Here is a 26422-nt window from a genome sequence, read left to right as displayed (position 1 = left end):
TAACTGAATTGCTGTGTCCTCTCCCTGCATGAGGTGAGGAGTGAGGGCATGACTTTCGATGTTGGCAGTGAGTCTCTGGTATATCTCTATCACACTGACTGTTCTTTAATCTGGAGTGTTAAGAACAAACAGTCCAGGCCCATTTGCACAGAGTCCTCGTGTGCCCTGTCCTGGGCCACTGCCTGATGGAGAGCCTGGAGGAGCTGTGTGTCCCCCCCACCCCACCCACACACACATGCACACACTGTGGTTAGAAGAGTCTCTCTGCTCTTTCTTCTTTTCGCTAAGACCCAGAACAGCAGCTTTTGCCTGGGAAAAGCAGGAAGCAAGGTGTGGGGCTAAGTTGGCACAGGAATACCATATTGTTCCTGTTTTGTGTGACTTGATACAAATTGCACAGTGAGATGCACACCTCTGAAGTGTGTACTGGAGTATGTTTTGAGAAAGCACCTATCTGACCTCTATAACCACGCACATTGCCTCTCACAACCTTTAAGTGTAGCACTATGAGGAAGTGTTGTTTGTTTTCTAGAGGATTTGGTACTACTCTTTTTAGAGTGATTCTTTGAGGCATTTAAAATTATTCAAAGGAGTTGGCTTGTGCAAATTCATGTAAGACATGCAGTGAGACCCACTTCAAAATTAAAGGCTGTTTCTTCAAAGTATTAAATTTCCTAAAGAGCAGTTGAATTTCTGCTTCCAAAGGCATTTCTGAGACAGCGGCAGCGAGGGCAGCATCCTGCAGGTGGCTCCTGAGGCAGCCATTGCGTGTGGGGCTGCTGTGTGACTCTCCGATCCCTGTGGGCCACAAGCCAGAAACACTGTGCCTCAGGCTGGAGCAAGGCCTCCTTCAAGGCCTTCATTGAGCAGCTGTGTGCCCTGCATCCCTCTGGCTCCCTCTCTGGGAGCCAGGAGGGCCTCAAAGCCTTGTGATGACAGGCCTCTCAGTGGAGCCCTGTCCCTTGGGACACATCTTAGCGTGTTCTTCCGGCTCAGACCCAGCTGGGTCCTGTGTTGGTAACAGATTGTGGAAAGCCTCCCCCTGCCACTACATCCCTGCCCCTGCCCGAATCTTCTAGAAACCTGGCGAGCAACCGCATCGGCACCCTGGAGTCTGGAGCATTTGATGGTCTGTCTCGGTCGCTGCTGACTCTTCGCCTGAGCAAAAACAGAATCACCCAGCTTCCTGTGAAAGCCTTCAAGCTCCGCAGGCTGACACAATTGTGAGTACAGAAACCTGAACTTTAATTAAAGGTTAGCCAAACTTTATGGGAGCCAGATTTCCCCAAGGATCTTGTTCCAGTTGTGACCCTTTTCCTTGCTCCCCCACAGTGAAGCTACATAAACTATCATTAATGGCCCTATGGCAACACCTACTAAAAGCAAATTAAGAGCTGGGTCTGGTGCTGGCAAGCTACATCAGCTTGCTGAGGAAAAGATCTACAGAGTATGTACATGCTTGTCCTTGCTGGCCTTTTCCAAAACAAAACAGGAGTCCTGCAGCTTTGATGATGCTGGCTAGTGCTTAGGCCGCATGCCCCTTGTCTCACAGGTTTTAGTCTCATTTTTACAGGTGCCTGTACAGCACATATCTTGGGCACGACGATGTCCGACACTTCTTGAGTAGTTTGACAGGAAGCTAATGTGGCTAGAGGTAACAATTTTTTGTTGTTGTTGTTGGTTGTGGGCCTTCAACTCTGGGCCTGGGCACTGTCCCTGAGCTCTTCAGCTCAAGGCTAGTGCTCTACCACTGGAGCCACCGTGCCACTTCCGGTTTTCTGGTGGCTAATTGGAGATAGGAGTCTCATGGACTTTCCTGCCCTGGCTGAATTTGAACCATGTTCCTCAGGTCTCAATCTCCCAAGTAGCTAGGATTTACAGGTGTGAGCCACCGGCACTGGACAGCTGACTTATTTTCTTTTGAAAGGATTTATTTATATGATTTTTCAGTGACCAAGGCCAAATGTCCTTCAAGAATGGCATAGGGTTCTGGATTGAGATTCAAGAAAACATCATTAACCAATAGTGATGGACTCACTTTGTTTCTTGTTTTTTTTCTCTAGTTTTCTTAGCCCAAGAGTTGATTTCAGGAAAACAAACCAATATTGGAACTTTGACTTAAACAGAACAAAACAGTAGCTGAAGGCCAAGCTGGCCATAGTAACGGGGGGAGCCCCCCTCGTTAATACTGCTTGCAGCAAGTCACCTCCCCAGGTGATGGATCTGGACTTTGCTTCTTTCAGTCTGTGGAAAAGGTCTCCATGATCTTGAGGAGGAAAGGTCATGAGACACTGTAGAAATATTTGAAGAAAGTGAAGAGCTTTCTGGCTGGCCCAGCATTCTCCTTCTTTTCTCCTTAGTTGCTAATGGATCCAGCCCACCCACCATCTCTTTTCCTGCCGTCTTTACGCTGAAGCTAGGAGCCAACTGTATAACTTCCTAGTCAGTATATTCCTTCCCTGTATGCAGTATTGTCTCTCCTATGTGGAAAGCCTGTCCAGTAGCCATAGTGGACAGTGTTCTGGCCACATGATACCCTGTGCAACAATTGTCCTGGGACTCAAGGCATCTGCTGTGGAATTCTGTTACTAAGGACAGAGATACCTCACCTAAGACATCTACCTTCTGTGTCATGCCCTGTGCCAGCTGCAGAATCATGAATGGCACTCATGCTCCTGGAGGAAATGGGCACTGGCACATTCAGACCCCTGGGCCGGCGGGGAGCTGACTGCACAGAGCTGCTCTGCTTCTCTTAGGCATTGCTTGGGCCTCCATGCCAGGGAGGTGCACCTGAGGGCCCCCTAGATCTTTTACCATGGTGTCTCCATTGGTTCAAAACACCTACCTGGGAATGCTCACAGATGGTTCTCTGACCCTGTGGCTTTGTCTTTAGGGACCTCAACCGGAATCGGATTCGGCTAATCGAAGGGCTCACGTTCCATGGACTCGACAGCTTGGAGGTGCTGAAGCTTCAGCGAAACAACATCAGCAAGCTGACGGATGGTGCCTTCTGGGGGCTGTCCAAGATGCATGTCCTGTAAGTGGGCGCCCCTGCTGGCCTTGTGTGTAAAAATAAAGGAGGGGGGGCTGTGGTATGTGTGTACACGCACTGGCCTATGTGCTCTAGGACCACACTCGTTCATTCAGCTGAAGGATGCAGTGGATGCCAGCGGTACCTATCCCTTTCTATCCCTTTGCCCCTGGGCTCAACTCAGTGTCTGTAGTCTGACCAGACCAAGGCATTTTCTGTCCAGAGTAGGAATGGCTCTCGGAGGTTTTAGTAAGGTTTCTGTTAGATAAGGAGGTGAGAGTTGGAGAAAGAGCCCCTGGCCCGGTTTTTTACCCACCTTCTTCCTCCACAGACCTGCCTGGGCTGCCACAGGGCAACTTCCCACATCCTCTACTCCCACACCCTACAGGAAGTTCCTTCTCTCTCTGTTTTGGGTTTGATAGTCTGTCTTGATGTGCAGGTGGGGCTGAAAATGTATAGTTCTTCCTGGGGGATTTATTCCTGTCTTGTGAGCTAATCATGGTGCAGATGTGCAGCTTTTATCAAGGGAGCATTTGCTTGGGCCAAATGTGTCAGCAGCAGTCCTTGCTGGCTGCCAAAGTAACTAGGAGCAGTAGAAACACACAGCCCATTGCTGATCCTCCTTTTTAAAGTTTATATTTGGTAGTCTTTGATCAAAAGTAATACATCTGCATAATTAAATAAAATCAGACCATATCAAAACTGCCCGTTCCACCTCTTCTCTCTATCCCTGCTTCACCCTAGTGCTTCTCCCAAGGAACAGTTGCTTCTAAGTGCATCTCTTCTGGGTTTTCCTGTTTGCTTGTAGATACTTCCAAATGTACACACATCAACCACTCTTTACCTATGAACTAGCGATTTCCTGCTATACAGTCAGTGGTTCAACTATCACCACTCTGCAGATTCTGTCATGACTTCTATATCCTTGATTAGGTATTTTCGTAACTGAAACCAAAGCCAGAAGCTCGGGTCCAGACCACTGGCATGTAGCACCGTCCTGTTACATAACAAAAAGCATCTTCTGCTGACCATCTCATCCCACGCACACCCAACTGTGTGGCGACACAAGCCTGCTGCTTGGCCTCTCCCTCTCCTCACTGCCCACTTCTGATTAGCTCTATCTCCATTTCATGGATTCAAAACCACTTTTCCTTCCTTAAAGAAGTCATTTTAGAATTTGAAATCCAAGTGATCATGTGCTAAGTAGGCTGAGGTTAAGAGAATTAATTCTCAGAAGAAAACTGTCCTAGGCTCTGCCATTTGGTTTTTATGTTGAACAAACTTGTACACATTTTCAAGGGGTTTTTGCATTGTCTTAGCAATTATTTATAAATTAAATACTCACTTTTTGAACAGCTGGAGAAAAGTAAGATAGAAAAAAGTAATGTACAGATAGGTGCTCCTTGATTTGTAGTGGAATTGCACTGCAGCAAACTATTGTAAATTGAAACTATCAAAGGCTACAGATATATTTAGTCCACCTTGAATTCAGAACATCCTAGCTTAGCAACACACTCCTCTGTAGCGTATCAGTGTGCACCTTATGATTGACTGGCATACTGGGAGCTACCCACTCTTTCTGCCCTGCATTGCAAGAGCATTACAACACGTAGCGCTCAACCTGAAAAAAACCCACATTCAAAATTGCAAGTGATCAGTGTACCACATGAAGATGGATTTTGCACCATCATAAAGTGAAAAAAAAATCATGAATGGATAGAGCCAAGTCCTATCCACTGTGCAAACTGTCCAGTGTGCATGTTCTTATTTCCTTCTTACATGGGCTTATGGAGTCAACACTTATGGATATTTCCAGGGTTCAGGATCATTAAGTCATCACAGTTGCAAAGTAGAAATTTAAGTACAAAATGGTCTGATCCCAGAGCTGAAACTCAGAGTTCCAGTCCAAGAGTTAACTCTGTGGTGGGTCTCCTGAACAGGGTCCTGGGCCCAGATTTTTTTAGCTACACCTGGATTGAATCCATTTTTCCCCTTCACTATTGACAAAACTGTAGGATGGGGAGGAATATAAAAGCTGCCTCTTCCGGTCTCCTCTTTCCGATCCTTTTGTCCTCATCAAGAACTCCTCTGTCTGCCCATTTGTTTGCCTCATTCACTTTTACTCAGCCAGAAAGACACTTCTAGGGCATTTCCTATTGCCCTCTGAACTCTGTCTGCTTTGGCACTTCCTGGTGTGTGCATGAATGCACACACCCCATGTAGACTCACTTCGCTTATGTCCTGCTACCTCTTTGGTGCTGACCCTGGCTTCCTCTTTGCCATGTGTGGCTGTCATTGCAGGCACCTGGAGTACAACAGCCTGGTGGAAGTGAACAGTGGCTCGCTGTATGGCCTCACAGCTCTGCACCAGCTGCACCTCAGCAACAACTCCATCTCTCGCATTCACCGTGATGGCTGGAGCTTCTGCCAGAAGCTCCATGAGTTGTAAGTAGTCTCTTTGGTCTGCTGCAGTGCCTTGAGACACAATGGCTGGTGAACCCTCCAGACCCCCAAGAAGCACTTCACAGCACAGTGGCCGTAGGAAGGCTCAGGTGGGAAGGTTCAGAGAAAACAGATGGCCAGAGCAGCTGGCCAGAGCTGTGTCCCTTCCTGCTTTCCTCTCTTCCCCAGTTTGCTTATGGATTGTCAGGGGCTACAGGAGTCCCATGTCCATCCTCCTGGGGCCTCTGTCCCCGAGGCTTTCTTGGCTCTTGAGACAGTTCCTGAAGGAGAGGGCACTGTTAGGGAGGCGTCTCCCTGACCTCCAGGAGTCTGTAGCTCATGAATCCACCCTGTACTTCCTTGTCGTGGTTTTGTGACTATATCTGCTATTGTGAGTGTGTTTGTTGGAGGGCTTCTAACAAGCTCCTTGACTCAGGCTTAACCTTACCAGGGAACTCCAAGGACCCATGTTTTTTTCTTTGCCAGGCCTGGGAGCTGTAGGGAAGCAGAAAAGTCCTGTAGGTTTCCCCCGAGCCAGAACTAGGTTATGATCAGCTCTCTGTTACCAGAGGATGTGTGAGCCCCTGGAGTTGAGGCCACGAGGAAAGGCCTATTTCAGGCAGAACATTGCATTCCCCACTCCCTTTCCTGTGAAGATGGTTCCTGTGCCCTTTAGAGAGTCTGAAGGCCAAAGAATATGCCTGGCTCCGTCCTAAAGTCCTAGAAGTTGGTCCTGTGTTCATGCAACCTCAAATCAGTGGTAGGATTGCTTTCCAGTGTGTTCCCCACCCCCTCCTTTAAAATAAATTCTTTAATTGCAGGTGAGGATGCAGTTTTCATCTCCTGCCAGGTTTTTGCAACTGACAGACACCATGACTTACTATTTCAGGACGGAAGGAATATTGCTTGCTGCCACCTTTAAAAACTCATTCATCTTCACCGAATTATTTTCCTTCTTCCCACCTCAGCCCCGATTCCCATTTTTCACCCTTAGATGACCAGTATGCCAAGTAACTGATCCAGAGCTTTGTGAGAGGTGCGCAAGTGCTGGGAGGCAGAGCAGTTGCTTGAGGGCATGTTCCCTGCCCTGCTTACTGAGGGAGCAGGGGACCCACTGCTCAGGCCGGGGCTGCCAGTCTCACCTGGCTAAGGTAGCAGGGCATGGTGTAGCTGCCCAAGGCAGTGGCTCACGGTGCCCTCTGCTGGCGGATGCAGGGAGTGTAGCTGCAGAACCCAAAACAGCCTGAATCAGGAGCAGCCCTGGACACCCATCACATGGGGCTTAAGGCTCCTTGTGTAGTCCTCACAGTGCAGGCGATGATGCTGGTCTCTGTGATCTTTACACAATATGCATTGTCAGATTAAAGGTTGCTGAACCCCAGAGGGTCTCTGCTGCATGGCCATTTTTACTCAGGATTCCTGCAGGTGCATAGAGATCCAGCCGCTGAAGCTCAATTTTTCTGGAGAGGAGAAAGAATAGCTGCCCTATGGGGCCCAGTGGTGACACTTTTCTCCCTTCTCCCTTCCTTAGGATTCTGTCCTTCAATAACCTCACACGGCTAGACGAGGAGAGCCTGGCAGACCTGAGCAACTTGAGTGTGCTGCGCCTTAGCCACAATGCCATCAGCCACATCGCCGAAGGCGCCTTCAAGGGACTCAAGAGCCTGCGCGTCCTGTACGGCTTTCACGGTTTGGGTTACAGTGTGGCAGGGGGTTAAGGGGGAGGGGGAGAGCAGAACAGTCTGAAGCAGCTGCTTTGTTGAGGTCAACTGTGGGTGGCGTTTAGAGCCCAAGCTGACCTGCTGCAGGGCCCACTCAGACTTGCAGACAAACTGAAAGAGGACTGTCTGAGCCAAAAAAGTCTCCCCCTCTGTAGGATGAGGCCTGTCGAGGGATGGTATCTCCAATTAATCGCCGAAAAGCCAGAAGTGGAGCTGTGGCTCAAGTGGTAGAGTGCTAGCCTTGAGCAAATAAACCCCCCAAAACAGAAACTCAAAGACAGTGCCCAGGTCCCAAGTCTAAGCCTCAGGACGCATTTCTTTCTCTCTCTCTCTCTCTCTCTCTCTCTCTCTCTCTCTCTCTCTCTCTCTCTCTCTCTCTCACACACACACACACACACACACACACACACACAAAATATCAAACAATAATTATGCTGTGCATTTGGTAGTTACTGAGAAAAATGTCCTATACTTAGTGTTTACTTCAGCCTCTAGGACACTATCTGCCGTGTGTGTGTGTGTGTGTGTGTGTGTGTGTGTGTGTGTGTGTACTTTTAAGGGTCGTTTTTTTTTTCCCCCTCCAAGTTGTGGGATGCCACTATTCATGTCTAGCACTTAAACTTTAGCATACACAGTATCTACAAGAGGTAGAAATGAGGGATCCCAAGCCTGCTTGTGGCTCATTACTGAGTCCTGTAGTAGAGGAGAGGTAATGATACCATGTCCCTCTTATGTGTTTCATAAGGTGAGGTTGCCAGAAATTGCTGCAGGATGCTTTTTGGGACAGCTATACAAGTTTTCCCTTATCAGCACCACATAATTTCTCCGTCACTATCAGCATTTAGACCCTGAAGAGGGCCTGTGGTTTTCAGCCGAAAGCTGTAGCCGGTTCTGAGGCCTCCTCCCAAGCCTGGCCCTCTGCGCCTGCCCGTGCGGGAGGAAGGCCTCTGCACTTGCACCTGGCAGAGCGCGTTTTAACGATGACTCATTGCTAGGAGTGTGAAAGAGCCAGAGCCAAGCTAGTCAAGCCGGGGTCAGCCTGCAAGCCTTTGCTAGGCCCAAATAACAAGGCTGGGAACATTCGGGCTGAGTGGGCCAGGAAGCAGCAAAACTTTGGCAGCCAAGGTTAGGAGCAAGGATTCAGGCATACAGAGCCACAACCTGGGTCCCTGGGTTTATTCCGTCTACAGATCCTAGGGAGGGGCCCATCCCATTGAAAGGAGAAGACCCTTCCAGCAGCAGAGCCTCTCTCTTTGAGCTTCGTGCTGGAAAATAATGGTCACAGCAAGCATTCTGCTCTCTTCTCTGCTGGCAGTGTCCTTCCAGGTTCTCTCAGGAGCCAACAGCAGCATCTCTGTTCCTGGCCAGGCCTGCCAGGGGTCTGGAAAGGAAATGCAGGCACCGAGAGCCTTGTGGAAAGTTGGAGAGAGGGCAGGATGTGTTCGGAGCTGGGGGCCCGGCCACCAGGTGTGGTGTCTCGCCTGGGCGCTCATGGCCTCGCTCATGGCCTGTCCTTGGAAGCGGGGAGGAGGCTGACTCACCGGCCTTGGGGTTTGCATGTCAGAGGAGCCTCATTTCTCCCGTCTGGCAAGTGGGTCACAAATCTGACTCAGCACCCAGATGTCCTTCCTGGCTCAGAGTGCAGTGCTGTGTAGGCCTCGAGAGGTGCTGGGTTCCAGGCTTCAGACACGCTGGCCACCATGTAGGGGTCCCCAGGCCAGGGCCTCTTGCCTTTGCCATGCTTCTTCCATGTGCCCTTCACAGTTCCCCGGTGAAATCCAGAAAAGTGACTAAGTAGACAGGACCTAAAGAACCTTTGAAACTGCTGCTCCGTGCCGAGGCCAGCTGCCCATTTATTCGGGCCAGCTTCCCCGGTGATGTCTGCACCGCCTCTCCCGGTCCAGTAGGGCCAGCGGGGAAGCCAGGTGTTTTGAGGGGCAGAAGAGCTTTGTTGAAAGGTGGGGGAGCCAGGCATGCCACAAGGTATTCAGAGCAGGACTTCCTTCTAACGCCACGCTGCCCATGACCGTGTGGCACTAGGCCTTCCTGTGCTCTCCCGGGTGCTTTGAGCTTCCGAGTGAAAGTGTGAGTGTAAGGCCGTGCTCCCCTTCAAGCTGAGGGACAAGGCACGGGCTTCCCTGGAAGGTGAGCTTACATTCTGTCTTCTCCCCAGGGACCTGGACCATAACGAGATATCCGGCACAATCGAGGACACCAGTGGCGCCTTCACGGGGCTTGACAGCCTCAGCAAGCTGTGAGTGTTTCCAAGTGTGTGGCTCTGCGTGTGCTGGCGTGCGCGGTTCATCGCTCTGGCAGCTCCCCATGTCCTGGGCCCACACGAGGCAGCAAGGCTCTGCGGGACTTTTCTGTCGTAGGGGGAGAAGAGGCTGAGGCTAAGGCTGAGCAGGAAACAGTCCCCAGCTCCTCTCAGGCCGGGCGTCTCCTTGCTGTGTGGTATGACAGTGCTGCTGCCTGGAGAGGTTTTCTCAGGGACTCAGTTCAAAGATGATCTGAGAACAGCTGAGTTTGTGATCCTCAGAGCTCAGCCTCGTGAGTAGCTGGGATTAGGCATGAACCACTGGCATCTAGCTAGTTGTTCTTTTTTGTTGTTGTTTATTTTGTCCTTTGCTCAAAGGAATCTGCTTGCTTTCTCAATTTCTAGAAAATGTGTGAAATGTCTCAGGCTGAGTAACTTGATAGTTTTGAAGCATCTGTAGTATTTTTGTTGCTAATTTTAATCTCGCTTGGGAATGGTCACTATCAAGGGCAATAATGATAGGTATTTTGAATTCAATATTTTGGGTTCCCTTCTCCCTTTCAACTATTCACTAGAATTTGCCAATTATTCTTCAGAACGTGTGTGTGTGTGTGTGTGTGCATGTGTGTGTGGTATTCATCCCATCAGGGCAGGCAACGTGAAAGGAGGCAGTCCAGACCACCCCCGCTGGCGGGGTCCAGGCTCCCAAGCTGGTGTGTTGCTGCCTTCTTTGCCCTGTTTGCATCTGTGTCTCACCAGCACAATCTTCAGTGCCACTAAGGAGCAAACGGGCATAAAGAGCAGAGCGGTGTCCCTGGGGAGCAAGCTAGGGAGGAGGGCCTCTCACCACAGAGAGACAAGACAGTCACCACCCACTCTTGAGCCTGTCCCAGCACCAGGGAGCTGAGCAGAGTGCACATGTAAATATTTTGGAAGCCCTGGTGGAGATGGAGGTCCTACAGGAGACAGCCATGGTCTGTCAGGAATGTTGCTTCGGGGCTGGGGATATGGCCTAGTGGCAAGAGTGCCTGCCTCATATACATGAGGCCCTGGGTTCGATTCCCCAGTACCACATATACAGAAAATGGCCAGAAGTGGCGCTGTGGCTCAAGTGGCAGAGTGCTAGCCTTGAGCAAAAAGAAGCCAGGGACAGTGCTCAGGCCCTGAGTCCAAGGCCCAGGACTGGCAAAAAAAAAAAAAAAAAAAGAAAGGAATGTTGCTTCGTCTAGAAAAGGTACTGAACAAGAATAAGCCATTTGACTCTGAGGATTGCATTTCTTCTAGAATATTCCTGCATTCCACAGTGTGTCAGATGCTCTGTGTGTTCCTTTTCCTAATGCAATACTCCTGTTATGCAAACTCTTGGCCCTTAACCCATACCCAGTAAACTTGGACAGAGCAGGAAGAGTCATGTAGTCAGGGCACGGGCCTGTTGGTGACGAGAGGAGCTCCAGGCTGGAGTCCTCCTACTGGGTGCAGAGCCTCTGAGCTGCCAGTCACCCCAGGCCTCCCCTGAAGCTGAGGGCTGAACATGGCACTGCCGTGTTCTTTGCAGGATGTGTCGTAGGCTGAGTCAGCCTCCTGTCCCCCGAGTGTCGCCTCGTGTTTCCTCGTGTCATCGCCTCCCGGCAGAGGCACCAGGTTCCACGGTTCTGAGGCTGGGATGAGCCTTGCCTCGCTCTTCTCATGTCACATCGACACGTGCTCTGATGAGATGTGCTTTCCACCATGGAATCTGTACTCGTTTGGAGGCCCTGTGCTTGTCTAGGAAAAAGAGAGGAGAGGGACATGCACTCAATTGGGGGAACTGGGACAATAACAAGAATTCCTTAATATATGTGAATACGTGCAGTCATTGGTGTAAGTGGGATGACATCATGGTTGTGTTGCAAAAGGGAAAAAATTATTTTTTCTTGAAATAGAACAATGTGGTGCATGCAGTTTGGATTTTAAGTAATCCAGAGGGGGGAGGGGAAATCAGTGAGTACAATCCAACTAGAGCTGCAGGTGTGTGGCCCCATGTGGAGCCCACAGAACTGTTGGGCTGTGATGGTGTGTCAAAGTTTGCACATGCAAAGGGAAGAGTAGAGTAAATCCTGGGTTTTAGCACTTGTTAAATCTGCTGGGCTTGGGTAGCGTAAGTGTTGAGGAAACCTTCAAGGTTGGAACCTGAGCTGGCTGCGGGGGTCAGGCCCGCGATCCTGACACTCAGGAGGCCGAGCAGGTCAGCATAGGCTGACCAATGAAGGCATGCGTGAGTGAGAAGCGCTCTTTTGATGTCCTCCCCCGCCACCTCCTCAGCATGTTGTCAGGAAAGCTCTGGGGCTCTGCTGTGCTGGGGGAAGTGGTGCCGCATGGTATTGTGTGGTCCAAGTGCTCTGGGCCACATCGACGGGGGTCCCCTCCCACACCAGGGCACCCCGCAGCTGGAGAGGGCAGTGCTCTGTGTCTCTGTGATCTGCCCGGGGCTTGCCTTTGACCAGCTCGAGAGCTAGGAAAGGGAAGAAGCTCTTGCCTTCACTGATTACTCGGGAGCCTGGGTAGGAGACCAGGCCTAAGTGAAAATGCTTCCTGGGAAGAGTATGCGAGGCCTCGCTGTGTGATGGGTGGATGTGGCCCCGCCGTCATTCTTCCTACCCATCAGCCACCTGGGATAATTCTTCACACTGGAGCTTCCTGGCACACGGCAGTATCCATAGACTCCTGCTTGCTCTTCCTGTTTGAAGCCCACTCATTTCTCCACTGTTTCTGTCATCTGTTAAGGGGCTTGCACAGCGACATAAGCAGCATGGGAGAATTGCTGGCCACCGAGGACGCATTTAATTAGAACAGTTAGTGACGTGTGCAAGTCAGGGGGTTCAGGTGTGGCCCTTGGCTCTACTTCTCTCAGGACATCGCTCAGGAGGGTGAGGGTGGAGCTCAGGCAGGGCTTGTGTGGCAGTAGATGGTGAGGCAGAGCCTCTGGCTTCGTGCCAGGTGGTGCTCCCACACTGAGGGGAAAGGGCATAGCCTGTACAGTGGGGAAGAGGGGTGGCACTGGCACACATCGGGGCTCCTCCCCAAAACCTCCTCAGCACTGTTATCCACACCCCGCTTCCTGCCGAGACTGCTTTAGCAAGCCGTGAGCCGGTGATCAGGAGCCCTTAGCAGGGCTGGCCAGGAGATGCCCGACGGTTGAGAAGGGACTTCCCAGGTCAGTGTCTGGGCCAAGTCAGTGCTGGGAGGTCAGGCCAGACCCGCTTCCCCGGATGCTCTCGTGAGACAAGAGCAGCCCTCCAGCAGGCCCGCTGTCAGCACATGGCGGCCTGATTAGAGCCGTCAGTCTACTAGTTCGGTGCCCTCCTCTGCCCCGCATGTCCCATGTCTGCTGGGGAAGGTAAGGACCATTGTAGTCTACCAGCAGGATGATTCGGCCCTGTGTAATTGAGAATTTGAGAATTTGTTTTATTGCTATTGTCAGCATTAGAAATAACAGTCTGCCCTCATTGTAGAAGAGGTCAACGTGACTAATACTTAATGGCTGAAATAAAACACAGCTTTTTCCTGGATCTAGTTTGTGGGAGATTTCCCTACGTGGTTCAGTTCGTTTTCCCTGGGACGTGGAGCACACAGTGCCTCGGCCTGCGGATCTGAGTAAGTGTAGAAGTTGGCAGCGCCCTCAGGCGCACTTGGGGTTCGGTGCCCATGACTTGTATCGGCTGCTAGTTCCTGTGGTTAGAAGCCTGAGTGAGCAGCACAGCCTCCACGTTTCTGCGTGTTTGCTCAATTTATAATATGTGTTCCAGATTGCAAGAGTTTGTGGAAACGCTCTCAGGATGAGATAGTTTTCACATCCACGCAGCCTGCCTTGGAGAGAAAGATAGGCAGAGAAGTCTTTGGCCTGTGGGCCCTTCACCCTCCAGAGCAGGAAACCGAGCCGGCATTGTCTGATGATTGCTCAGGGGCTGCTGGGGGATGCCCAAATGGAGGCCCCAGAGAAGGAGTCTGTTCCTGATGAAGTGGGGGTCAGGAGGCCCCACGGCATGCCGTCCAGAAGTTGGCCTGTGGACCGCGGGTGCTGGCCCGGGCTGTGCTAGCTGTGTGTTCCAGGCCTGAGCCTCTCACCTGAGGGCGGCCCCTACCTGCCGCAATTAGGTTGAAGTCTGGGCCTGTGGGCCGGTGCTGCCCAGGCTGCGCCGTCCTGCTCTCTTTGATTCTTTAGACACCCTCCCCCCCTTTCCTTCCTCCTCTATTCAGGGATGGGCTGGTACTTCCCGTTGCTCTCATGGGTCCCAGTCTTACTCAACCTGAAGGCAGAACTGGTCGCTAGACGCTATCTTTTTCTCTGATTCTTGATGGGGTCCTGGACAAGAACTGCCCCCTCTCAGGAAGTAGCTAAGCTGGCTCTCTCCCTTCTCCTCCTGGTTGTTTTATCTCAGACCTGCTGATTTTGAATTCCCAAGCATTCAAGCCCTTAGAGCCCCTGAAAGACAGTCTGTTTGAAGGGTGCATGGAGCTGACTGAGGGCACCCCTGCATTTGTTGCTGGCAGGCAGATTCCTGTGCTAGTTATAGCAGAGAGACCCTGGGATTGGGGGGGGGGGTGCACTTGTTAAAGGCCCTGATAGTAAGGAGGACAGAAGAAACTTCATTCCTGTCACCCAGCACATTCTAGGGTCCCGTGGGTGGGAGCCGCGTATTCCATCCCAGTAGAAGGAGCAGTTTCCTTCAAGCGCCTTGCAAGGTCAGAGGTTCTTTTTGAAAACTGGTTCCTACTTTCTGCTAAGATCGTGATGGGAATTTTGTGGAGGCAGAAGCTGCTTCTCTTGGGTTGGGACTCTTAAAGAGTGCAGACATCAGCCTCTAGAGTTGACCTTTAAGGTCCCGACTACCTGGGATATAATAAACCTCCAGCCTCCTACATAGAAAGCCTGAGGTTGCTCTTGAGAAGCAGGCAGGCAGGGCATTCCTGCAGGCCTGGAGGGCAAGGCACAGCTCACAGTGGTTGCATCCTGGCTGCCAGGGCACAGTCTGTATCCATGTCCGTTTTCTTACTTTCTTGCTGGTTTGGGAAACTTTATCCCCAGGATGCAGTTGTCAGAAGTGGGCAGCATCTCACTTCAAAGCTGTCATTACTTTGTCTGACTTTGCTTCCTCACTGAAATAGTAACCAGTCAGTCCTCTTTCTCCCGAGGTCACCACCAGCCTCCCTCTTGAGGCCTTGGAGAGAGATGGCCAGGGCTGGACACACTAGATGTCCACTGACACTGTCACCTTTTGCGACCTGCTAGCACTGTGAACTTCTCATGACGATAAAGCTAGTGCATTTCACCTGCTTGTCCTGGACACTGCCCTAACTGTGTGCTCTCTCCCCACCTTCCCTCCCCCGCCACCCGCCCCTGCCTGGATGCTTGGAAACTGCAGGAGTCTGTTTGGAAACAAGATCAAGTCTGTGGCTAAGAGAGCATTCTCGGGGCTGGAAGGCCTGGAGCACCTGTGAGTATCCTACCAGCCCTTGCCTGACTCAGAGGCCTGCCAAATGTGCCTGCTGGGGAAGCCTGCTAGCAATTTAATCGCATCTTTGTAAACCGAGAAACAGGCTATTTGGAAACACCAGCTGCTTCCTTCTCATTATAAGTCAGCATCCACTTTGGCCTTCATTTTGCCTATGCCAAGAACAGTCACGGAGCATATGGCCCATGGGGGTGCTCCCATTAATGCAATTGGTGTTTGAGCAAATGTCTTCTTCCCGCCTGCTCCCCTGTGTCACCCACACACCAGGCTCCTTCAGACACCGGGTCTCATTGCTGATCCTCAGTACGCCTCACCCTGGCCAAGCCAGGGATCTCCACTCAGTGGCTCAGACATGCTAAGCACACACTGGGCCTCGCTGGGACCTTTGCTGTGGGGATGGTTCCCTGCGGGACCCTGGCAGGGAGAGGATAGAGCCAGTCTTGAGCTGTTGCTGAGAGTATGTGGTTCTTATTTTATTTCTTCTTAGAATCGAGAGGGGGTGGGATTGCCGTCGGCTTCCAGAGGCCTGCACCTGCTTTGGTGAGGCCCTGGGTGCTCGTGTGAGCATGAGAAGGAAGAGCCCCTCCAAGGCAGCCAGCAATGGGGTCATGGGACACGCACGACTGTCCTAGGAAATCCCTGCATGTTCTCGCTGACCCCCAAAGGGACTTCTTCCACATATGTTTGTGTTCTGTTTCAGGAACTTGGGGGAGAATGCCATCCGGTCTGTTCAGCCTGATGCCTTTGTGAAGATGAAGAATCTCAAAGAGCTGTAAGTACTGGGGAGTCCATGGCCAGCTTTCCCCTAAGTGGAGACTTGCAGATCGAGAAGAGAAACACTGCTTATACTTGTAATAACTGACGGTTTATAGGGGGCTGCAAGCTAAGTTGTCATTAAAAGAGAAATGCCTTATGTGGCTCACAGTGGATCAGGGGTTAGAAAACCAGGAGTTTATGGGCCATAGGGTCTGCTTCCCGACTACCCAGTATGTTCTAGCAGAAAGCAGTGTAAATAATACATAAAGGATGGGTGTGGCTGTGTGCCCTTAAATTCATAGTGACAGAAACAGGCAGTGGGTCTGTAGGCTAAAGTTTGCACAGTGCCATTCAAGAATGTGAAATAAAGCTGCTTCTTTAAGAGTAGGCATTCACTCCTTTGATTATGCCATGGACAAGTGTTCACCTTTCAGGTTTGTTTAAAATGAACAGGATTTCTTGCGGGAGCTTGGCAGGCTGTGCACGGGGCAAGGCAGAAGTGCTGATTCCAGCCACACCAGGCCCAAAGCCCTGCCAGTCCGTGGTACTCATGTGGTACCACTCCCACCGACTTCCCCATAGGCTCCCGGTAACAAGGATTAGAGGAACTCACCTTAGCACAGTCCCTGGCCGAGGATCATCTAGTCCGGGTACTCAGGCAGCAGCACCCTCATTCTTTCTCTGGGTGACTGTGAGGTCTAGCTGTAACAGTTTTCAGGTGTGACTCTAGGTTCGCACAGTGCTTTTGAGAAGAGGCCAAGGGGCGGCTTTTTGTGTCCCCACCTCACCCTACTGTTGAGACGCCTCCTGCTGCGGCTCTGGTGGGGTGGGAGGGCAGGTGGCGCTCTGGGTCCCTGTCCCGTGCCTGGTGAGCACCCAGGCACCCACCGAGTGAGTGGCTGGGGGCACTTGGCTTGAGCGTTCATAGCGGGCTCACAGGGCCCCTACCCTGCTTGCAGCCTCAGTAGCTGATCTTGAATGAGTGAGATGGAACATGAAGGATTCTGTAGCTCCCCTTCCAGAGAAGGGAGCTGGTGATTCTGGACCATTCTAGAAAGCTGGATTCCAGCCAAGCTCCACGATAACACAAGTACAGTGATCCTTGACTATAACAGAACAGTGGGGAACCAGTTCCTGAGTGCTCACTGTAGAGTTCTTGAAGAGTTCTCATATTAAGAGCAGTAACATTTTAATTAAAGGAGAAAGGAGGAGAGACAATGTTTAGGCTCTTAACAGACACACTCCCCAGCACAGCAGTGCGCGTGCCTGATTCTGGAGGCTCCGCGCTTGGTCTCCTGTCAGGGCTCAGCTCTGGCTGGCCCCGGCCTGGGGCCTCTGATGGGAGAAACAGGTCAACTGCACTTGGTCATTTTCCTCCCCGCCAGACCACGGCAGGTTGTATTGTTCACTTAGTCATCCTCTGGGTAAATTTCCACAAGCAATGATTGGAAACACACTTTAGTCGGACTCATGAAAATACCGTGTGCAAGCCAGCAGTGAGCTGGGCCGGCTGGTGTGGGGGCCGTGGATAGCTGCTCGAGGCCAAGCTCTGTCAGAGTGAAGGAAGCAGGCTGGGGTCTGCAGAGCCTGGGGCTGTTATCTAGTCAGTCTGGCCTTGGACTCGAACTTGTGAAGTAGTCAGGGAGATGGTGTCCTTTCTACTGTCTTGCTTCCCCTGTCATTGAGCCTCCCATTCCTTAGGAAACGCTCTCCATTCTAAGTCCCAAAGTTCTTACTTGGTGTTTGGCCCTCTCCACGGTGGGCTTCACTGTGATAAGAGGGCGGGAAGTCCTCAAAGAGCTGGGCCCAGCAGATGTTCCAAATGTGGTACGAGGCCTAGCGCTCTCCATACACAGTTGATCAACACTGAAGTCACATTTGTTCTCCTTAATTTGTTCCTGTGCCTTCAGTTATAGATGTCTCTGTCCCCGCCTAAGTGCCTTCAGTGTGTCACAGAGATGGCCCGCCCTCTTGCCCTGGGCTGTCCTGTTTAACCACACACATATGCCCTTTCGGTGCGAGCCCAAAGGACTTCTGACAGTACCTTCGCCAGGCCTGGCACAGCCCGCCTGCCCGCCACCACGTCGAGGGCATTCCTGCCTCATTTCCCTCCCTGCATGTAGACACCACTGTGTCTCATGGGGAGCGGTGATGCCTTCCGCCACACCAGTGATTTCCCGACAGGACAGGCTTCAGAAGCTCCTCAGCAGATGCTGCCTACCCATGTAGCAGAGACGCCTCGTGGTTTCCCTGCTCATCAGGAGGTGGGGTGGAGAGGAGCAAGCCCGTCCTGTGGCTGCTTTTCTGGTGCCTGAAAAGGGTGGCTGGAGAAGGGGCAGATGGGGCAACAAATGGCTGGCATGATGTATAGCATTTCTAAGCAAGCCTGCACATTTCCTTCCTCAACCCTTTCCCTCAACTGTGGGTGCCTTATCTTCCAGTGACTCCCCAGGAAAGAATGCCCACTCATATGGCCATTCTAATTCCTGTTTGAAAAGCTCATCCTCGCTTGCTGAGACATGAGAAGGAAAATAAGACTTTGTTTTGGTGGGAGTACCACAAAGCCAAGTTGAGCCTTCTCGTGGTCCCTGGGCAGTGGCGTTTACCCACGCGCACTGCTCTGAGAGCAGGGCTGAGTTCTGCCGGCCTCCGTCATGGTGGAGGGGGCGGCGTGAATGCCCAGGCGAGAGGCAGGCTGATAGGGAGGTAGGTGTGTTTGGAAGTAAAAGCATGCCATGCGCCCAAATCTAAGACCTACCAGCCATCAGGACAAGAGGACCTCCCTGAACGGGCTCATGATTTTAGATCACAGTCTCAGGGTGAATTTGGAAGTTGTAAGTGGTTTATTGACAATGCTCTGTCACTGTCAGGTGCACCCAGGGTCCATGAATGTTAGGTGTCCCCGGGGGCCTTAGAACCAGGGCAACCTGCAGGTCACTGGCGCTGCGAGGGCCGTCTCCGGAGCGGCGTCTCAGCCACCAGGGCTGGTTTACACGCAGATTTTGTGGCTGCACCCTGACCTCCACACAGACTCCCCAGGGAGATTGTACACACACGCACACACCTCCTCACCAGAGAGGAACTTGTGGAAAGCGTCAGAAACTGACCCAGGGTGGCGGATTGTTCTGGATGCTTCTGTGCATCGCGCATCCCCACCCCACATGGCCCCTACGAAATGCCCACTTCCCCTCTCCCCCCGTCTTGCAGCCGCATCAACAGCGAGAGCTTCTTGTGTGACTGTCAGCTGAAGTGGCTGCCGCCGTGGCTCGTGAGCAAGACGCTGCAGGCCTCGGTGACCGCCACCTGCGCCCACCCCGAGCTGCTGAAGGGCCAGAGCATTTTCTCCGTGCCGCCGGAGAGTTTCGTGTGTGGTAAGACAGGGTTGTTGGTTTGTTTTTGTGGGGTTTTTTTCATGAATGGCAAGGATGCCAGGAGAAAGTCCTCATTGTGGGAATCATTCGTGGGAGCTGAGAACGCAACCCATGATTACAGCTCAGTGCTGTGTGCAGTTTCGTTCCCACTGAAACCACATGCAGCACTTGCCGCGCGGCGCCTCATTACGTGGTTCCTGGAGTGCGTGCATTTCATCCCAGGGAGCACGAGGGGGCTCAGCTAAGATGGGAATCGTCGTTACAGGAAGATGGCCCTGGTTTTGGCTGTGAATTCAGTGTTTGAGGATGAGGTTTTAAAGTGTTTCTTTCCAGCCCCAGGAATGAGAGGTTAAACACAGGAAGAGTGGGTCTCAGGAGACCAGCTGCCATAATAAAAACGATCCCCTCGTGTTCCCTTGCACACGCACTGCTTCTCCACACCACCGACATCTACGCAGGCAGCTTGAAGGCCGCCTTTCCTCCTGACTGCCTCCGTGTCGCCCTCACTATCTCTCTGACCAGGGGGCGGAGGGGGCGGGGGGAGAGATGTGCAGTCCCTGACCAAGCATGGCACATGCAGAGCAGAGAAGACAGGCCAGCTTGGACAGGAATGACAGCCCCATGGCCCAGAAGATGGAGACAGAGAAGATGAATGTTGAGTTCTTCCTGATGTTTGCTGTGGACAGGGACAGTGCCAGCCTCAGAATAGGAGTGGAGGTGGTGGAGTGGGACCTGCCCGGCCGTCCTGTTCCTCTGCTGTGGCAGTCCCGTGTGTATGGAGTCCCTGTGGACTGGAGCAGGAGCCCTTGGCCCTCAGCAGGGAACAGGCGTGTCCTCCATGCACACACCCGCCACCTCCTCCACAGGCCTCCCTCCAGACCCACCGAAGCTCTTGCTTTGTGTCCCCTGCCACTGAGTCCTGGGGGCCTGCTGTGTGCAGCCTCAGGCTATGCGGAGCTCCCGTTCTCTACAGTGTCCACGTAGGCTGGAGCGCATGGCTCCCTCCTCATCAGTACAACATGGCTCGAATGCATTGCCATTCCCAGCAACGTCTGTAACGTTCACGGAGCACTGTCACCATGTTAGGTGTTTCTAGAGCTCCCTGGAGGGCCCCCAGCCTTTTTTTTTTTTTTAGTCTGCCTATTTTTGAAATTGGTTCCAACTTTCTGCCTGGGCCTGTCTAGGCCATGACTCTCTTATCTACATTTCCTGCATTTGCAAGGGTGACAGGTGTGTGCCCAACTTTTTCTGTTGAGATACAGGCGGCTCGTAAACTGTTCTGACTAGGCTGGCCTAGAACCATGTTCCTCCCAATCTCAGCCTCCTGAAGAGCTAGGTATAGGCATGAACAACTGCCCAGCTTTTGGGCCTTTGCAGAGCTTACTACTGGCATCTCCTTCACCTTATTTTCCTTTGTGTGTTTTGGCCAGCCAGCCTCTTGCTTGCCCCTCCTGCCTGTGGTCACCTCAGCAGCTGTGTTAACCTTAACAGCCTGTTTCGTCACATGCCCAGTGACAGGGCGACCTCTGCTGAGCACACTCCACAAGGCCAGATAAATTCAGCTTCATGGGAGAAGCTTCCAGGTTGCTGCCAACAGAGCACAGTGACAGTCATCTTTTATTGGGATTTTTGGGGAGCTCTGACCACACGTACCGCTCAATGGATGCTAACTGCTGGGCTTCATGTCATAGGCCTAAGGACAGAGAAACAGCTTCAGCGCATCCTAAGTTGAAATACCGTAGAGCTGACATTTCTTATTGAGATGGAGTCGTTTTCTTGACTCATGAACTGTGATAAGCATTTGACTTTGAGAAATCTGAGTGTTAGAGGACCATTTTGGGGTGTTTTCATTTGGAGATAGAGTCCTTTCTGAGTAGGACCTGTACAGCCATGACTGTAATGCCTCTATTTTGTGTGAAGCCAGCATCATTGTCTCAAGGAAATTGCTGGTTGGCTTGATGATCGACTACTAATCGGGAGTGGGTGAGGCCTGATATCCGCAGGGTGGCTCTCACGCTGTCGACCGCAGGTGACTGTGCACAGGCACCGTCTCGTCCCTCTCCCCGTCTGACCCAGTCTCGTGCTAGCCTGAGCAGCAGCTGCCTCCTGCGGAGGAAGAGCCTAGCATCTTACTCTCGGCCCTTCTTCCCCCAGATGACTTCCCAAAGCCACAGATCGTCACCCAGCCAGAGACGACTGTGGCTGTGGTGGGCAAGGACATCCGCTTCACATGCTCAGCAGCCAGCAGCAGCAGCTCCCCCATGACCTTTGCCTGGAAGAAGGACAATGAGGTCCTGACCAACGCCGACATGGAGAACTTCGCACACGTCCGTGCGCAGGATGGGGAAGTGATGGAGTACACCACCATCCTGCACCTCCGTCATGTCACTTTTGGGCACGAGGGCCGCTACCAGTGTGTCATCACCAACCACTTTGGCTCAACCTACTCACACAAGGCCAGGCTCACTGTGAATGGTAGGGAGTACCACCTGTCTGTGCTTGTACGATGCCTGTGAACCACACCCCCACTGCCCCGTTAGCAATGTAGAGATGACTGCGGAGCACACACACCGCTTCTTTGGGACTTGAATCATTAATCTGAGTTTTGCCCAGAGCAAGTTTTACAAATTGATTGTTGTTCTTTCTGGCTTTAGGTGACTTATAAAAAAAAAAAAAAAGAAACCCTAGTTATTTCTTGTTATGATGATAGCTGGAGTTGTGAAGTTAAGCCTCATATTTTTACCTGTTTATTGCCCTACATGTACCCAGAAGTCTGGTTCCCAGCCTCCATGGATCTCGGGATCCTGGGGAAGCTGCTTCTCTTTGAGTAGATGGCGCAGCCATGGGCCAGAGGCTAGCCCTCTGTGGGGACTGGCCGGGCCCCACCCCGCCGCAGGCCTGGAGAGCAGGGCCGGAGCCAAGTCCTGGCCTGGCAGCAGTGTCGGGAGGCTGTGTGAGGTTTTGTCTTACTCCCGAACCAGCCTTGCAGCCTGCCAGGGCAGCTTTCTTCGGGATAGCTGTTTTGCTGGGACAGAGGGAGGGCTGGATGGTGTGAGGAGGTAGCTCCCCTGGGCCGGGATCAGTCATCGAACCCCTGATGGAGAAGAGGAGGTTGTGGATCACCAAATGTGCTGGCTTGCCTTGCTCTGTCAGGCCTCGGGGCACAGGGCACGTTCTCTACCACACGTTGCCTGGGCTAGCTTGGTTTATTGTGAGGTCATCCTCAGGGCCTCCTGTAGGCTTGGCCACAATTAGTCTTCACCAAATTAATGTGGGCGGCAAGAGTAGCTTAGTGCCACCCGATGTGGACACCGACTCCTGGCAGTGTTGATACTAAGCCAAATCTAGGCGGTTTCCGCATGGGTGTGCCATCTCCATCTATCTGTTGATTGCCCCGGGGTCAAGGTAGGCTGGCCTTCCCCCTCTGTAGTTCCATCTCCACACAGCGCAATCTTTGATCTTTGCCTGGGTCTCGAGGACCTTCTCACGCCCCTGCTTTTGGGAGCTGCTCGGCAGCCTGTGTACCGCGTGAGCTCCGGGAGGCGCAGTGTTGCTTCCCTGTGGAGGATGTGCGGTGGGTAGCGTAGAGTGCAGGAGAGGTTGACCGCATTCTGCACCTGTGGCATGGGGAAGCCGCTCCCGATTCAACATGGCAGTGCTGGACAGACTCATGTCTGGAAGGTAGCAGGTGGACTTGCAGATCTGTCCTCCAGACATCCCAGCCGCTACATCCCTCTCATAAGCTCATGTTGGATGTGTCTTCCAGTTTTGCCATCATTTACCAAAATTCCCTACGACATTGCCATTCGGACTGGAACCATGGCCCGGCTCGAGTGTGCTGCCACCGGCCACCCCAACCCCCAGATTGCCTGGCAAAAGGACGGCGGCACTGACTTCCCTGCGGCTCGGGAGCGCCGCATGCATGTCATGCCTGACGATGACGTGTTCTTCATCACGGATGTGAAAATAGACGACATGGGCGTTTACAGCTGCACCGCCCAGAACTCAGCTGGCTCCGTCTCAGCCAACGCCACCCTGACTGTCCTAGGTTTGGCTACTGAAACATGGGGGGCAGGGGGGGATGGGGGGACTCATGGAGAGAGACCGAGGCTCATGAATACCTTAGGAAGCTAGAAGGAAGGTCGTGACACAGCTCTACAGAGCATGCTGTGGGTTGTTCCTGCTTTATCTGTAATATAGGGCTGTTTTCTAAGGTGTTTCCTTGAACAAGTGAGTCTTGAGAAGACTCAGGTATACCCTATTTTGAGAACTGCCATGTCAAGGGGCAGAGTTGACATGGTCTCCATCGAGCATAGGGACCTAGAGGCCTCACTGTCATTATGACCAAGGGCTAGTTCATCGTTCTGGGTGATGTAATATGTTAGAAGGCCTTCTGAAAATCCTGCCATAAGTAGTCGCACGTGGCATTTGATTGGTAAGAGTTGGGACTGCCCGTTGTCCAGAACACAGGTGTGCAGAGTCAATAGCCCATCTCCACTCCTTGCAGAGACCCCATCCTTGGCAGTGCCCTTGGAAGACCGCGTGGTGTCCGTGGGAGAAACAGTAGCCCTGCAATGCAAGGCGACCGGGAGCCCGACACCCCGCATCACCTGGTTCAAGGGGGACCTTCCCTTGAGCCTGACCGAGCGGCACCACTTCACCCCGGGCAACCAGCTGCTCGTGGTTCAGAATGTGGTCGCGGAGGACGCGGGCCGGTACACCTGCGAGATGTCCAATACCCTGGGCACGGAGCGCGCGCACAGCCAGCTGAGCGTCCTGCCCAGCCCTGGCTGCAGGAAGGACGGGACCACGGTGGGCATCTTCACCATCGCCGTGGTGTGCAGCATCGTACTGACGTCGCTGGTGTGGGTGTGCATCATCTACCAAACCCGGAAGAAGAGCGAGGAGTACAGTGTCACCAACACAGGTCCGGCACCAGGCCGCACAGGGCTCACAGGGGAGGGAGAAGCAGCGGCGGGTGTGCAGGGCGGGGCGTGCAGACTCAGCGGCGTCACATCCCCCGCCTCCTGGAGGGCTGGGGCTTTCATCCCTCGGCCACCACTAACTTTCCATCTGGCACCAGGTGACACCTGCTGCTTCCGGTCTCCTTAGTAGTTCAGAGGCATGCTAGGCCTGGGCTTCCCATCTGTCGAGGACTCAGACCTCTGATTGCCATGCTTGTACACCTGGGAGTGAAGGAAGGATAAGCAGGCTCCAGGAAGTGGCCAGCTTTGGGGGGGACCCTGGCTCTGGGCCTGACCGTAATCTGTGTTTGTGTTCGTCACTGCTGCCCTCGTGTTCACTGTCTTTTCTCCTTGCAGATGAAACCATTGTGCCGCCAGATGTTCCGAGCTACCTCTCTTCTCAGGGGACACTGTCTGACAGGCAGGAGACAGTGATCAGGACCGAGGCTGCCCATCAGGCCAATGGGCACATTGAGAGCAATGGTAAGGCCTCAAGGACAGGGACGCCGAGGTCTGAAGTGACTCCGCACGACAATGTGCACGTGTAGCAAACGAGGTTGCGTGGTCGACACATCCTGTTGTCTTGATTTAGCCATGCCCTGTTGCGTACGGGTTTAATTGTGTCCCCAGGAAGTCCATCTTGGGCTTGGCACTGAACCTCCCATCAAGATAAAGGAGGACTGCTGGGCACAGCTGCTCCAGAGCATGTTCCAGCAGCTCGGCGCTGCGCAGGCGCCTCCGTCCCCCGGGGCCAGTCCACCATGCATCATAACCTTCAGGAAAAACCTTGTGTCCACACTGAATACAGACCTTTTCTTTCTTATTTATTTGCCAGTCCTGGAGCTTGAACTCGGGGCCTGAGTACTGTCCCTGGCTTCTTTTTGCTCAAGGCTAGCACTCTGCCACTTGAGCCACAGCGCCATTTCTGGCCTTTTCTGTATATGTAGTGCTGTAGAATCGAACCCAGGGCTTCATGTATACGAGGCGAGCACTCTTGCCACTAGGGCATATTCCCAGCCCCCATGCAGACTTTTTCTCTCTGAGCAATACAGAATACCGTATTAAGAGTAGAGATAGCTTGATGTGATGATGTAGGTAGACATTGCTTCATTTCGAAAGGGATTTGAGCACTGTGCGTGCTTAGATTCTTTCCTGCTTTTCACAGCGGGAAGTTCTCAGCAGGTGAGGTAGCGACTTTGGGCGGTGGGGAATCTGAGTGGCCCTCCCGAGCTGTAAAGACTTATTGAACACCGCAAGCCTCTCCGCCGGGTAGACATTGGAAAGCACGCCCTCAGCAGGGCCTGTTGCTGGTACAGCCCGCAGTACTGAAGATGTTTGCGGGGAGACTTGTCACAGCTGTGCCTCTTCCCTTCAGGAGGCTCACTGATTTGGGGGTTCCATTGCAGGTGTCTGTCTGAGAGATTCGGGCCTCTTCCCAGAGGTCAGCATTCACGGCCTTGCATGTAGGCAGCCTCGGCTCTGTGTGGGATATAACAAAGAGCCCTGGAAAGCGGGGGACAAAGCCAGCGGGACCCACGGTTCACACAGGATGGGTAAGAGATGCTTTCACGGGGAATTCTGAAATCAAACTGGGTTCATCTAGGGTAAAGGGGGAACTTGGCATTGCCCTCGTACTATCTCTGAAGTGTTTCCTGTTTATATAAGCAGTCTATGGTATGGTAAGCCTCAGTGTGTTTTCCTTTTGTTATCTTTTATAAAGATTTCTGGGGAGCTACAGGACAGAGGAGCCCCAGGCCTCACACGTGCTAATCAAGCACTCTACCATCGAGCTTCATTAGTCTGTTTCACCAGACCCTTCTTGCGCCTAAGTTCTGAATTGTTCAGATTCCACTCAGCTCTAGCGAGTACCGCCCTGGAGCCTGCGGGCGGGCGAGTCCCACGGGACCGCGCCATCTCAGCACACGCCGCTCTTCACTGCAGCCCTTCCTGTGCACGAGCTCGAGGGGGGGCGGCTACTACATGGGAGGCGACAGGATGTCACCTTGCAGGGGTGGAGGGACAGCTGCACTGGCCGGGGTTCTGAGCGTCCTCCCGTCCTGTCTTCCAGAACCCAGCGGCCTTGCTGTGTGCAGTGACTGCAGCCCAGACGTGGACAGCTGCTCCAAGGAAGCCTTCCCTCCTCAGCCTGTGTCTAGAGACAGTGCACAGCCAAGTGCGCCCGGCGGCCAGGAGCCCAGGCTGACGCACCGAGAACATTCTCCACACCATCCTCCCAGCGGGACTGCGGATGGCTCGCTCACTGACCGCACAGCGCCCCTCTACCCCAGTAACCACGACAGAATGCTGCCGTCCACCAAGCAGCAGCCAGTGGCCTCTTTGGATGGGAAAGGTAAGTTTTCTGGAGGAGTCGCTGGCTGCTGGGCTGGG

The 26422-nt window shown here is 52.7% G+C and overlaps 1 protein-coding gene across 1 annotated transcript in view; it reads left to right on the top strand.

Moving 5' to 3' along the window:
• Lrig1 (leucine rich repeats and immunoglobulin like domains 1) overlaps nt 1–26422 on the top strand; it is a 105129-nt gene that overhangs the window by 77170 nt on the left and 1537 nt on the right. Inside the window, exons 5-18 of the mRNA XM_048356118.1 lie at nt 1080–1223; nt 2894–3037; nt 5333–5476; nt 7005–7148; nt 9368–9448; nt 14854–14925; nt 15644–15715; nt 18907–19070; nt 21225–21545; nt 22837–23118; nt 23578–23997; nt 24392–24517; nt 25441–25587; nt 26103–26384. Coding sequence (XP_048212075.1) covers nt 1080–1223; nt 2894–3037; nt 5333–5476; nt 7005–7148; nt 9368–9448; nt 14854–14925; nt 15644–15715; nt 18907–19070; nt 21225–21545; nt 22837–23118; nt 23578–23997; nt 24392–24517; nt 25441–25587; nt 26103–26384 — 2543 coding nt within the window. The remainder of the gene's footprint in view (nt 1–1079; nt 1224–2893; nt 3038–5332; nt 5477–7004; nt 7149–9367; nt 9449–14853; nt 14926–15643; nt 15716–18906; nt 19071–21224; nt 21546–22836; nt 23119–23577; nt 23998–24391; nt 24518–25440; nt 25588–26102; nt 26385–26422) is intronic.

This window comes from Perognathus longimembris, chromosome 10 (assembly GCF_023159225.1).
Source record: "Perognathus longimembris pacificus isolate PPM17 chromosome 10, ASM2315922v1, whole genome shotgun sequence".
Lineage (NCBI taxonomy): Eukaryota > Metazoa > Chordata > Mammalia > Rodentia > Heteromyidae > Perognathus > Perognathus longimembris.
This window is presented reverse-complemented; position numbering and strand designations above follow the sequence as displayed.